The sequence below is a fragment of the Parasteatoda tepidariorum genome, chromosome 4 (genome assembly GCF_043381705.1).
Source record: "Parasteatoda tepidariorum isolate YZ-2023 chromosome 4, CAS_Ptep_4.0, whole genome shotgun sequence".
In the NCBI taxonomy this organism is placed as follows: Eukaryota; Metazoa; Arthropoda; class Arachnida; order Araneae; family Theridiidae; genus Parasteatoda; species Parasteatoda tepidariorum.
The window spans coordinates 61,292,729-61,308,243 of NC_092207.1; the positions used below are offsets into that span (position 1 = coordinate 61,292,729).

General features: G+C 30.3%; 1 protein-coding gene across 2 annotated transcripts; it reads right to left on the reverse strand.

The window, feature by feature from the left end:
• Positions 1-1,722: 1,722 nt before the first annotated feature.
• On the reverse strand, positions 1,723-9,430 carry LOC107437195 (uncharacterized). 2 transcript variants are annotated; one of them, XM_016049113.3, is made up of 2 exons: positions 9,235-9,430; positions 1,723-2,835 (listed from the first exon to the last, which is right to left on the reverse strand). In XM_016049113.3, the coding sequence occupies exons 1-2, from the start codon at positions 9,328-9,330 to the stop codon at positions 2,266-2,268; spliced, it is 666 nt and encodes a 221-aa protein (XP_015904599.1). In that variant the 5' UTR covers positions 9,331-9,430; the 3' UTR covers positions 1,723-2,265. The 2 variants fall into 2 exon arrangements, with proteins under 2 accessions (XP_015904599.1, XP_015904600.1); XM_016049114.3 differs by lacking the exon at positions 9,235-9,430 and adding an exon at positions 8,595-8,621.
• Positions 9,431-15,515: the final 6,085 nt, after the last annotated feature.

Consider the following 15,515-nt stretch of genomic DNA (forward strand, 5'->3'; position numbering starts at 1 on the left):
CTCGCCTTTTTTTAATTTTTAAACATACACTAAAAAACTTTTAGTGTGTCTTAACACTGAAATTAGTGACACCTACTTTACTCCAAAAAAGTGTAGTGAAACACCACTGATAACTCATATTTCTTGATATTTCACTACTAAAGATAGTAAAATAACTGAGCTAACATACCAGTTCCACCGAGAGAACATTAAGATGAATTCGAATTAAGTTTGACAATACAGAAGCGAATATGATTTAAATACTATATTACTATTTAATAAATAAAATAAAGTTACAAGCATTATGAATTAACGAAATTTTGTTACTGTAGATGTATAACAGAGTGAAAAACATTGACGAACTCACGCCATTTCGTCATCGATTGTAAATTATCTACCGACAATATCTAGGTTATCCTGAAATTTGTGTTTTCAACAGGGTGGCCACCCACCTTGAAAACCTGGAATTATCAGGGAATTTTTTATACTGAAAAAAGCGGGGAAATTTGGATAAAAACCAGAACCTGGAGAATAGGAGGAATTTTTTTCTTTGGTTCTCTTAATTTTACTAAGTTAGATTATTTACTAACTTCCTTAATTTGAATTGGTAAATACGTTTTTCGAACTTTTTTTTCTCTTAATTGCAGTGAAATTGATTTTTTTATGGTTTTTAAAATTCCAATATCTTGGCGACACGCAAAATTTGAATCTCATTTGAGTAATCCCTTTTCGATGAGCTTGATTTGTGTCGATACCATCGTAAATCCATGTGTTTTGATCGTTTTATTGATCATTAATGCTACGAATGTTTTTTATATTTTTTATACGTTACTATTACGACACGCAATTAAATTTATACATTTCTTAAAGTATAACCGAAGAGTCGTATAATCAGGCGTCGAAAATTTAAAGATCGATTTTATTTTTAATACTAAGCATGTTCTATAATATCTATATAAAAATATAAAGCATTTTGGTTGAAATTAAAAAAAACAGCTAATTTACTGTTCATTGCAACACAATATGAAAAATTCAGCAATAATTATCAATACTTCTGACTGTGTCAGCAGAGATTGCATGTGCAGTTAACTATGGAAGAATGAGGAAGATCAGAAAGAAATTACAGCTAGTCCTTGTCAGAAATAAGCAACCCAAAATACACCGAAGAGCCATTACATTATGACCACCCTTAGCCCTCAAAACTGCTAGCACCCGCCGTGGCATTGATTCCACAAGGTGCTGATAGGTAGTCTGAGGTATCTGGTACCAAGCGCTCACCAACTGGTCCTGCAATTCCATCACATTGCGAGGGGGTAGCGTGGCAGCACGAATTTGGTTTTCCAAGTAGGACCACAAATGCTCTATTGGATTAAGGTCAGGTGAATTTGGGGGCCAAGACATGACTTGAAAGTCACTGGAATGTTCCTCGAACCAATCCATGACGATTCGACCCTTATGACATGGTGCATTATCCTGTTGGTAAACACCATCCCCCGCAGGAAAAACTGTTGCCATGAATGGGTGAACCTGGTCTGCAACTATGTTCAAGTAGCTTACAGACGTCAGGGATTGTTCTATGAGGATTATGGGTCCTAATGTGCCCCATGAAAACATTGTTTCAGGGCGAGCCCATTGTTATAGATGGAGGGTGGTCACAATGTAATGGCTCTTCGGTGTACATCACAGCGCTACAAACGAAAGCATGGTTCGTGAAAAATGTAATACTAAAACATTTGACAAATAAACTTCTACAAAATATTTAATTTTAATACCTATGTTCTCAGAACAACTAACGTGGTCGAGGTCTAACACAAAAGGCCCTTGACTAGAAGGCTCGGATAGGGTTGATAAAACAAATTACATCGCCTTTTCCAATGAGAAACTTTGTAAAAATATATTTTGAATGTCCAATTTTTTAAAAGAAATTTTATAAATTTCCTCGCAAGAGAAAAAATCGAAATTTACACAAATTTCATTTTTCTTTAATTAGCAATCTTTTATTATTGATTTTTCAGAGGTGGTTCATTTTAATACATATGGCAAAATCAAACAAAATTAAGGGGCCTTGTAATCTTGTCTGAATCTTTGGTTCTGACAAAAAACAATATAAACATCTAGTATATTTAATATGAAATAAAGATACATGAATTTTCGTTTTAAAAAAATTAATTAAGAAAGGTCTCTTCTAGAGTTTTCAAAACAAGCTTTAACTGACGAAATTGATAGTAGCATTTACAATTTTGCTAACTGAATCTGGGTAGAATAAATTAAGTATCCATTACATTTTTAAGAGCTACTAAAATTTGGTCCAACTGATTCCAAGTGTCCATGCTCCTGTTGAGGTTGCATAAATCCCTGGAAAGGTGGGAGGTTAGGCGCACGCATACCTTGTTGGTGAAGCATCGAATAATCTGGTAATCTTGCATAAATGGATGCGGTTGAGATATGAGGAGGCCGCGGAAAAACGGGCTGCGCCTGAAGGTGTGTTTGTTGCTGCTGCTGAGACTGTTGTTGGGATGAATTCACAATATTGGTGGACAGAGACAAGTGTTGAATTTGGCCACGGAAACATATTTCAGAAATGAGTCTGACGGCCATGAATTTCTGCATTCGCGTCATTAACCTTAATTGTGCAGCGACATGCCTGCCGAAAGCTTCACAGTCATCAGCTATCTCTGAAGTCAAATTGCAAGCCATCTCCAAAGAATCGTAATCTTCATCTTCCAACCTCATTTTTTTCTTGTAGGGTACGCCATTTTGTTTGGAGACGGATTTCTGAGCATACATTGGAGACACTGATGCTGTTATCGTCTCCATTTTAGGAGAACAAGCTCCTTGGGATATCGGTATCCTATCCTAAAATAAAGACAATGATTTATTTTTTAATGATTGAAGTATTGACCAGCACAGACATTTTTAATAAATGCTTTAATTATTCAAATTTTGGTTAAAATTGCTATACAAATTAGTTCTTTCCAGATTTGAATATAAGTCGAGCAATCTGTAAAGCACCGTCTAAAACAAAAGTTTTGAGTAGGTTTTCTTCTGCAAATGGCACATTACGCTTAGTTCGTGTGTGAAATAATACAAGTACAGGTACCTGATCACCTGTCTAGGTTGATCTCTAATATATAACACCATAGCACTGAAACCTTATGAGAAAAAGAGCGAAACCTTAGAGCCTGTCTATCTTGTATATTAACCAATAAACAAGTTCATTTGTCTATGAGTACTATTAAATGCTATGGATGAAGTTTTCAATATAAATATAAACAACAACAATCTCTTGACCTGCTCTACTACCGGTTAGAAAGTATGCTGCTGCTTACTACAGCTCATTCTGTTTTTAATCAAAGAAATGAATTATACAATTTCTGAGTTCAAATGCATTTCATAAGTTACTAATAATATTAAGTAATTCTGGTGGGTTTAAAAGGAAAATTAGTTTTAGTTATTTAGAGATGTCCTGTTAAAAAAAATGACATGGTTGGTAGATTTAAAAAGAATTCTCTTCTTTTTAGGCACTTCTGATTTGGCCTCTTTTTACTTGTTAATTTACTGTTTGTTCTTTGGTGCAAGCCGTGCACCTTCATACGCTAGTGTTAGCATATTGTTCGAGCACCGAGATTAAGTTCATTTTGCAAATTATCATTTAGGTTTAGATTTCGAAGTTGGTGTATGGTTAACAAGGTAAGAAGTGTTTTATAACGATTTTTTTTAATGATACTTCGTACGTCTTGAAATGGCTGATCTTCAAATAACGATTCTTTTTTTAACACAAATAATAAATCAGGTAACGAATACACGTACACAATAAATACTACTAAAGTACACCAATGTACAAAACACCAATGTACAAAACACCAATGATCTGATCACGTTGTGAGTCAAATGGCTTCAAATCACGCCAAAAACAGAAATACGGAAATATAGGCAGTGAGGGGGCTTGCAGCGCTCCCTTGTGTAGAAAACACCATCCATACTTAAAAAACCCTTCACAATTTAACCAGAAAAAAAGCTTTTTAGAAACATTGTTATGCATTATAATCTGGTAATTAATCCCATTTCTTAATATGGCACAAGATATTTCATTAAAAAGACATTTTAAGAAATTTACTATATTTATTTTGTTGTGAACATATAAGAATTTAAATTGAATCAGTTTTAATAGTTTTAACTTGATGCAGAAATGACCCAAATGGACAATACACGGGGTGCATGGCTTAGTGATATTTCCCACACTGGAGCAATGTAAACACCTCGCAAAAGAGAAGAAGGGACAGTTTTGTTTTAGTTTAATCTGTGGCTAAAAATAAATATATATTGAAAACTTTGTTTTATTTTTTAAATCATCGATATTAAAGTGTAATATTTTAACAAACCTAATAAAACATATCCTTTAAATTATCTTAAAAATTTTAAAAAGTGGATCGTTATAAAAATTTATAGATTATTTTTTTACTTCAGATTGAAACCTCTGTTTGTAAGGAGTATACCATTCTACAAAATCATTTCAGTTTTGAAAATAAATTACACTAAATATGTTACACTTGTAACCAATTCAAATTTTTTCCATTGGAAGTTAAATGGGGCCAGTGCAAATTTGCCCATAATAGCCTCACGCACGAATACATTAGCTTATGCCGAATATTGGTTAATTGGTAGTATATAGAGCGAAAGTTAATTTTAAAAACGGTAAAAAGAACTGTATATTTTGTAACATATCATCTTTGAAATTTTAAAAATTAAATATGTTAATAAAAGAATACAGAGAAAATTTGAAAGTTACTTTTGCAGGTTAAAAACCTTTTTTTTTCTTCTTTTTTTTACAAATTTCTGCTTAACACTAGAAAGACTGATACTTAGTATATACCTATATTGCCCAAAAGCAGTCAAAATTAATGGATTCTAAAAGAATAAATGTGTAAATAAATTTGTCAAAAATTAATTTTTAGTATTTTTTATATTATTTACAGTTTTATAACAAGTTTTTACTAAATATTAACAATAAAAAATTATATGTTGCACAAAATTCTAAGAAATTGTGTTATTTTGTGCGTCATTGTTTTTCTAATTGAAATTAAAAGCAGACAAAATGACTTCCTTAGGCAATCTAGTGTTAAGTGACCACTGTGGGATTATGCAACTGTGCATAAAAATGTACAGTGTGAAAAAAAAAACGAACTAGACTGAATAATTAAATCAGACACAAAGGTGTACTTTCTCTGAATACCTTTTTAACGACGCACTATGAATTTTGGCCACGAAAACATAGTTCCAATAGTTTGAACTGCTTGATGTTAATTAACTTAATATCATCATCATACATCGAAAGCTTTTTAAGTAAATTTAAGAATTTTAGCATACAATTATAAAATTCATAAAAGATAATTCCATGCAGAATATAACATTTAGCAAATAGTTATTATTTTATTTAACATTACTCGAAAACATTTTAAATTGTAAGGTATGCAATTCCTTACAACGTTTCAAAAAATATGATTTTACATGGCAAAATTTGAGTGAAATCGGTTTTTCAATTCGCTTAAAAAAAATCTCGAGATATGGCAAAATACGCAAAAAGTAAAATTAACATTAAGGGGTCAAAACTTTGAACAAATCTCCTGAACAAGGACCATATTTCCTAGACTGCGGCTACCCCATAGATTTTAGGTGCACAACAATCTGAATCCACCGAAAAAAAAGGCATGTTTATTCAGATAAAGTACGTTTTTGTGTCTGATTTCGTAACTTAAAATATCGTTTGCACTAAATAATTAACATATTCAAAGCCACCTCCTCGAACTAATAAGATTGAATCCTAGAACGTTAANTTGATTCAAGGCTAATGTAATTAAATGATCATCCTGAAAGAAATGAGCTTCAAAGCAGTTTTAAACTTTTTTTTTTTTTAATATTTGTGCTAAAATGCAATTGGCGAAGTTTTGGTGACATGCTGTTTCATATCTTCGCTGTTTATTTCCGTTGTATTTTTTAATTTCAGAAGCATGCTTTGAATTAATTTAGTTAATAAAATACATTTTTCAGAGAAAAACGTTTTGAAAGATACTATAGATCAGTGTTTCCCAAAGTGTGGTACGCGTACCCCTAGAGCAGTGTTTCTCAACCTTTTTGGTATAATGCACCCCTTTTAAAAAATTTTAAGAAGTCACAGACCACCCCCCTGTGAAAAAAATAATTGCAAAAACCATCCATTATTAGAAAACATTTAATTTTATTATTTTAATAGTATACAAAATTTTTATAACTGAAATTTTTAATGTGAAGGTTGCTGCTGCTTTTCCTTAATTAACAAATTGAATTGGGGGGTAGTTTTCGACAAAGTAACGCGCATATCATGTTCAACATTCAATCGATTTCGATGTTTTGTTTTTATTGTCACGAGTGTGGAAAATCCCGCTTCGCAAAGATACACCGTAGCAAACGGAATTATAGCTGCCATAGATCGTTTTACAAGCAATGGGTAGGCTTCCAAACGTTTTAAAAAATAGGAGTAGTTAGTGGACTACCAAAATATGACTCATGGACCCCTTAGGGGTCCATGAACCACAAGTTAAGAAACCCTGCCCTAGAGGTACGGGAACAGTTTAGCGGGACTACGCGCTCTTATGTGAAATATCTTGTAACAAGCGAAAATTTCAAAAACTTTTATTTAAAAACAGAGCTAGTCATGAAAATTTACGATTACGTATTTTTCAATTGACTATTTCTTGCAGAGTTAACAGTTAATAATTAGTGGTGTCAACAGCCAGTTGTGATTTTTAACTTTTGTGCACTTTTTTATAGTAAAAATAAACATTCATTCATACATAAAATTCATTCATTCATTCAAAATAAACATAAAAATGCATTCATTTTTTAATTACACAGCGTTACAAAAAATTTAGAAAGGGTACACAAAAGTCACAAGTTTGGGAAACACTGCTATAGATATATACTGATGTATACTATAGATATATCAGGAGATACTATAGATAGAAAGATATATATAACAAAACCATTCGATAATTTGGGCAAGTTTTTTAACACTTAATTTAAAATTCCTTGTTAAAATTGACAGATGTTTTTAAATTGAAATCTTCTGTTTGTTAATTGCAATAATGTATAAAAAATATTGAGAATACTAGCTCTGGTATTAAGAGTGTTTAACCTTATCATCGCATGCGTAAAATTTAAATAAGATCGCTCTTTTAAGAGCGAAACTGAATTTCTTTAAAGATTTAAAGTGATGCAATTTTTTTTTTAAAGTTTTATTTATCGACTCCTTCAGATGTCGAAATTTACTACTTTTAAATGTTTTCCAAATACTTGAAAAGATATCAATGATTTTACAAGTTTCAGTGCTATAGAAAATTCTATGTTAGATATAAATTTAAACGTGCTTTATGTACTTCAATATCGGTCAATAAAAAAAATGATTATACAGAGCTGGTGCAAAATAAATTTAGATGTTTCTGAAAACTACGGAATCAAATTCTAATAAGTTTTATCAAAGGATACATTTTTACTGTTTTTAAAACTTAAAAATTTCTAATTTTTGTAAAAATGTAAACAATATTGATCATAAAAAATTGGAATTCTAAAATAATTTTTAATCTAGCATTCTTATCGAAAAATAACCAAATTTACTGTTCCGCTAAATCTACCGGAAAAGAGAACTCTTTTTTATATTATTTAGTTTTCTGATTTTAATAAAAAAAAATTTATTTCAAAAAATTCCTACGTTTTATTTTAATTGTTAAGAGTTGTGGAATAGATGTAATTTTAGAAGTATGCAAAACGTCAAGGCTTCGACAACATAATATGAAACAATGTAGAAAGAAAGTTTTTAAAGATATCATTCGAATGTTTGATTGATTAGGGGAAAACTTATGATGGGGGGGAAAACTCATAGGGAAAAAAACCTTGACACTAAAAACCTTTCAATAAATCAATTTTAAAACTAAATGGAAAGAAAAAATGCCACACGAAAATTGTAAAAATTGAAAAACGGGCTTCGTAGTGGACCAATGAAAGAAAATAAAACAACATTTTACAAGTAAAAAAATAAGAGCATACACATACCCCATACTATTTTTAAAAAGGGCAAATAAATAACAAAAAAAAGTATAATTTGCCTCACATTATAATTAAAAGTACAATATGTCTTATAAAGGCAAATTTCATCCTAAAATGAATGATAACATACTATTTTCATTTTCTGAGATCAGAACAGAAAGTTTCAATACCTTCCTGGATAGTTTTATTAATGGAGTATTGGACAACTTTATCAATCACCTTGAGATCAATACATATAAAATATTTTTATAGTACTGTTGGACTAAAAAAAGTAAAACTATTAATTAGTTGTCTTTTCCTTATATCCATACCTAATTAAAATTTTTAATCAATCAAAAGCCCTTCTTTTACAAATAATTTTTCAAGTTGGTTTTCAATAATCTCGAAATGAAAATCAGTGAATATCTGCTTAACATTTGAGTACAAATCTAATTTTGTGGATGATCCCTCAATGATTACTGCATTGTGGGTTGGGATTAATCGTTTTTAAAATCAGACGGTAAACAAATCAGTAATTGTTAAACTAGAAAACTCACCCCATACAACATTTGAACAGTATTTCCTAGAAACAATATATATGCATATTACCCCTTAATTTATCCATAAAAATTTGATCAAGCAAAATTGTTGTTTCTTATTTATAAAAAGTCTTAATCCCTGAAAAGTTTTGAGCTATAAATCCTGCGCGTAAGTCTGAATCAAGTATATTATTAGTTAAAACTATCGAAGTTGGCGATTTTTGATTAAAATAAAAAGATGTTGGATCGAGAATCCAAATCTTTTGATTCTTAAAATAGATAGAAATAAAGCACGTATTTTTATGCGTAGTAGACCTAATATTTCGAACACACAAAAATCGAGAATATCAGGACAAAAAACAAAATATCATGATAAATTAGAAGAATTTTTTTATATTTTTTATCAGGAATACGAATCTTGAAGAACTTACAGTTTGGCTATGCAAGAAGAAAAGAACAAATTTTTAACAAAAACGCTTTTAAAACTGAAATAGATATCATAAATACTTTAATTTGACCTAAAGCAGATAACAATCACAAAATAAAACTAAAAATAAAATCTCATAGCATGAAGATTTACAAAGCTTAATTCTAAAGAGAACGTTCTAAAACAGAGTTATTACTTATTAAACAATCTGATCGTTTTATAATGTCTTACTTTTTCAATCAAAGATTTATTCCACTGTTCGTCATTTTGTCGATTTTCTGCTTCTGCAATTGGAGAACTAACTGTACAAAGATCTGGCGAATTCATCACGAAAATTTTACAAATTTTAGTTTCTTTTCAAAATCGTTTGCTTCAATAAACAAAACTTACGATCAGCTGCTCGAATCGTGTTAACCCTTTTATAAAAGTTCTTTTCATTTGGCGAAGCTTTTAAATTCTGCTTGGCGACTTCAGATATGTCGCTAGTAGTTTCTTTCAACATAGATTTAAGTTTCAAATGTCTCTAAGAAAAGTATAATTAGTGTAAGAATTTCAAATTACTTTTCATAATCTCTAGTAAAAAATTAATAATGAAAGAAGGAAAACATTACATGAACAGAATGTTTTGAGGTGTAATGATAACCCGTCTTGTTCTAGCTTTAATTATTCTACGAACGATGTGGAAAATGAGCGCATTTGATGGATATCTAGGTAAGGAAAGACTTCATATTTGTTACTATATTATTATTTCTATTTTTACTAGAATTTTAAACTTTTAACATGACAAAAATTTGGCTTAAACGAAAATTTTTGAATAAAATATGATTTTTATACAAATTGAGTATTAAAACATTTAATTTTCTTTTTTAAATTCAAGAAAATTCAAGAATATTTTATTGGAAAATACTGAGCTTTTATGAAAAAATAACTTCTGCTTTCTTTACATTAATAGTCTTTTGAAATTTGGATTAAAATTTGCATGAATGTATATGTCTTTCCAGCATTTTTTTTTTCTTTTTTGATTTAATCAGATTTTATTATTTTTCCCTTTCCAGCTATCTTTTTTCTTTTCATCTAATCGAAAAGGTGATCATTAGATGATCGAAAGGTTCATCTAATGATTTGGAAATTTCATCTATCGGTTGAAATTTCCAAATCATTATTCATGACCCAGTTTACTGGATTTGATTACAAATATTTTACTTGCAACAAGGACTTATATGTTCTATTCTAAGCGAAAGTTGCTGCTTTGATATTTTTATAGGGAAAAAGAAGGAAGGAAGAAAGAAAAAATGGTTTTGAATAGGTCGTTTCGTGATGAGTAATTCTAGCTTCTGAAAGATTCTTATAAATATTGAAATTGTTAAATATAAATGATTAATTTAAAAAAAATTCCAAAAGTATACTATGTACCATAAGTATTGCATCAACATTAGAATTAAAACAAATTCATTAATCACAATTTAAAATTTTACTTAACAAAATATTTTAATTTTATAATTAAAAATTATCAATAATTTTTACAAAAAAGAAATGTTCATCTCTCTTTTTTTTTCGCTTATGAGAGTACAACTGCAAAATTAGCAAAAACGGCCCCATGAAAGTGTCAGAAATGTGTATAAAATTTAAAAAAAAAAAGAGGGAACCCATTCATTACTTTTGAATTAACGATCGGAAATTGTTCATAGAGCTAATCTTAAATGCGCTATTTTTCTCGCGCAGATGGCATTTAAGGTTACGAAATCTGAAGCAGTAGCATACTTTACCTGATTAAAGATACCTTTTTTTCGAATTTAGTTTCATAACCCTCAAAATATGAGAGATTTCAGGCATCTTGAAAATAATAATTAAGGCAGTACAGTGGTCGAAAGATTGTGACCTTTCAATGTTTTTGCGTATTTTGCAATATCTTTAGAACTATTTAAAAATGTCCAAAAAATTATAAAACTCATGTTAGTTATATGTGTGTGTGTTAGAATTATAAGAAGCGCGAATATAAACAAAATTTTGAATCGTGCGCTTTTATCTGGCAAAGCCCGAAATTCGAAAGAAATCAAATGAATAATTCCAGAAAAATGAAATTTTAAAAATACGAATGCTTGAAATTTCATTTCTCAGAAACTATTAAGCCAAATTTGCTCGAAATTTTTATTTTATCATTTAAGCTTACGTTGTTTAAAGCAATATAAAAATATTTGTATACCTTAAAATTCAAACATTTTTCGAACCTTATTACATTACGAATTATAATTGCATGAAATTATTTTCGAATAAATGAGTTTTACAATTTTGTAAATTTTTTTGATTATCTTATATAGTTTCAGAAATAAGGCGAAATATGCAAAAATTGTCAATTACCTTAACCCAATTGTGCTCGGGTTTTTTTTAAAAAAAAAAGTGGTCTACTTTAGAAAAAAAAAACAAAAAAAAAACACTTGCATGATAAAGGAGGTATAATTCTCCCATCATGAGTTTGCGTGTACAAGGTGAGAGTCCAGCGCACCGTAGAATTATTTTTAGCGATTCAGGAGAAGAAGGCAAAGAAAGATGAAATGAAATATTAGAATTGGGGGACAGTTAATTAAGACAACTTATTTGGCGCTGATATAACTTTTCTCGCCTGTGAAAAAGTTATCTGTATCGCTAAGCTTTTCAACCACCTGCAAACTTGTCATTGTTGAATCATAGTAATTATTTCATTATTCAAAGTGGACATTTCTTTCTGTCACCTACTACTTTTAGCTTTAAAAAAGCACTTTGGTTTAATTTTATATCGAAAGAAAATAGCAACTCTATTAATGTAGTATAGTAGAAAAATCTATTTTATTTCTGCTGTGTGCACACTTGTGTCTCTACTTTTTTTTTNTTTTTTTTTTTGAAAAGGACGTTAGGCACAAATAATTTACGAGCCGAAACGGTTGACCATTCTCCTACCTAAACTATTTGGATCATATTTTTCAGATTGCGTCTATCCCTCATGCTTTAACAATTTGTCTACCGAACGAATTGCTCCTGCTGCTTTAACAGTTTGCCTACCGAACGAATTGCTCCTGCTCACAAGCTAGCCACGACCTTGTATTTTTTTAACAGCTATAAATAACTATTGTCAAACGAGGAGTTATCTCTGATCAGTCAGCATTATGTTTCGCATCAGGAATCGAAATGCATAAAATAAAATAAAAATAACTACCTAGAGAAAGTATGTTATTATAGCTGTAACTATTTCCATAACAGAATTAAGAGCTAGCACTAATTAATAAGTTTATCTGAGACCAACCTTTTAAAATAGAAATCTGCAACCTTTTGATCCCGAGGGGCACTGAAATGAATTCTGAATAACAAGGGAGGGGAGGCACGCGTATATTTGTAAAGAAATTCAATTAGTAGAAAAGCATAAAAGTTAATTTTAGTGTAAATTGTTGAATTAACCTTAACTTTGTTAAAAAATTTAAAATGAAAGTTATTCTTGGACCTAGATGAAATCACACACGTTTACAGCTACCTTCATAACGGATTTAAAGTTTTTAAAAAAATTTACTGTGTGTAAATATTCTAGATGAAGAATGCATAGAAAAACCCTTATGTTAGTATTTCCATAGGCTTTTGGGTGAAGTTTTTTACTATATATAAAAATCTAATGATGGTGTTACAGTTTTCAGTTGTTGTCAATACATTTTTATTGGCTGGAAAATCACATGATGGGATCCAATTTTCCCACATTAATTTTAATATTGGTTTGGTTGTTATCAGCATCAAATTTATATAAGTTATAAAGTTATTTCTTTCTTATAAATATCTTTGCTTCCCTAATTTAAAGGTCAAAATTACTTGTATTGTTATTATTACGTTTTTTATTTTGTTTGGCTTCCAAATTTAGAATGATCGTTGTTATAATTATTATTAGAATATTGAAATTCTACGTTACATTTTAAGACAAAATTATTTAAATCAATGCCTGATCTTATTAACCGTGTAGCGTAACTACCACTACGAAAATTAAACATTAATTCACTGGTATATAAGAAATGCTAACTCGATACAATAACGAGGTACTTTTAGATAGACTAAGGTTGTCATTGTACTCATCCCCCACAACTGTTTTACAACCATTATTTTTGCTGCAAATTACATTAGTATATTACGGTTAAAGAGATTCTCTAAATGATTTTAATTAGAACTTAATTTTCAGCTTCATGAACAAAGTGATGAAAGTAAAAATTGTATTTAAAATATACATCTTTTCATTTGGCAAGCAAAAATATAAAATTACAGCTGTGAACTGTTCGAACAATATACTTTTAAATGTTATTTTAAAAAAATGATTACTTAGAAAAATGATTTAAGTTCACTTAACAACATCATAAGGGAGATATTTGGACGTAGGAAGTGGAGGCACAAGTGCTCTTTAATAGTACATATATTTTTACTTGAGTAATTTCAACTATTTCATGCCAAGAAACAGCAATTGAATCAGCAATCATCGGGGTTGGTGAGCGTCAGAGAACAGGGCGCTTAGCCCCCTTGTCAATAATATTCAATGATATAAGTCCTTGTTTTAATAATATTAATTTGCTTCAAACAGCATGCATAAGAGCATAACTAAGTGAAAGCGGTGGCATAACTTATGGTTGCAGCGTGTCCAATTTTTGTGACGAGCGTAATTAAAATACAGACTCACACTGAAATATACAATCACTCTCTAAATTTAACTCATAAGAAAATAAATATCTTAAATCTGCTAAACATTTGTAAAAGATTAATATCATTCTTGCTTTTACCTTCAATGGATTTAAAATAATAATGACTGGAAAAAGTTTCCTATGTTTGTCAGAAATGTTGAGGAGGACTTATAAAAATATTTAATTATTGAGGGCACGCATACGACCAATAAATCAAATTTTTTTATATGTTGCAGTCGCGCAATAAAAACTATTGAATATACTTAAAATTTGGTTACTTTAAATTTTTCGAAATGATATCGGTAGCAATTTTCTTTTAATACTGTCGTTAAACACTATCTCTAGCTTGTGAGTATTTATATCATAAGCATTGTGTTTATTACCTTAATTTTGAATTTTTCGACTCAAATTTGAGACAAGAAGTATATATTGTATCATAGTTTAAATAATATAATAGTCAAATAGTAAACTAGTTCTTTGATTGACTTGATATTTAAAAAGTAGCTGAGAGACATTTACATTATGAAGAAAAAAAAAATGTAGAAAAGAACCTTGCTTAAATTTTCATCTGAAGGGTCTTTCATTTACAAAACATGCTTTCCTTTGTGAAAACAAGTTTTTGAAAATGCATAATATTCGCGATCTCAACGCTCGACGCAGTGGAGTAATCGTTAAGACACGGTTCCCAACAGATCACCGAAGTAAAGCATCACTGGCTGCTGTCAGTGTGCGGGTGGGTGATCACTTGGATCAATCTGCGCAGTGACCGAGGGTGTGCGGTATTGGTCTTCGTTAAACTGTTCTACCGTAAAGTGCTCGACTTCGCGGAAAGGTCGTTGGGCTATCGAAGAGGGGATACCATCCCCTCTGCAGAGGATCAAAATCGTGATGGCATGTCTTCGGATCATAGTCACGGATGTTTCCCAGACCGTCGCCAATAGTCCATTCCGCAGCTCTAGTGCGACATCGAGCGTGTACAACAACGCTCGAATACGCCATCTCGGGAGAAAATCGGTTCCATGCCTTGACGTACCCCTCTTCCCTCTCCTGCTCTTCTCAGTTGTATAGGAATGCACTACGATATTTTCCCGTATCTTAATATCAATTGTCAAAAATATTTTTTGAAATTTCTACGGCGTATTCTTTTAGAAGTATGCTCAATGCAGTTTTCAGTTCCATATAGATTCCCAACTTAACAGTTTTTAATCTATTTAAAAATCGAGACAGAAACTACCGTACTTCCTTCTTCTATGACTCTCCACACGCTAATGGTGAATAATTATCAAATTGTTAAAAATTTCTGATGTGCCCTCGTAAAAGTATTTTTGCAATATAAAAAAACGCAATTTCATAATTTCAAAATGTCAACGATGTATGATAATTGTAAAATTACAAATGACTGGAGTAAAATGAGATATGACTAGAATAATGATTTTTATAAAACATGTTCTATAAACTAACAAATTCAATTGATATTTTGATAAAATTGGCTCATTTCTAAAAGAAAAATAGGAATACATTTAAAATTAAAATTAACAAATGAAAATGATATAAAATTTATCAGAAAATGCTTGGTATCAAGAAAAGAAAAAAATAATCATAAGTTTAGCTACTCAAGTATTATTTCCTAGTTAAATTTGAAATTTTCATTAATCGAAATCAGCTGAACACGAATTATAATTTGGAATAAGACGGAGAAACTGGATGAACTTAGTATTTCTATATTCTTAAATAAATAATGCGAGTAATGTCATTATAAAACTATTGTGTTCTGTTTTACTGCTTCACAGCAATACAGAAAATGAAGTAAAATTATATCGCCATATTATTCTA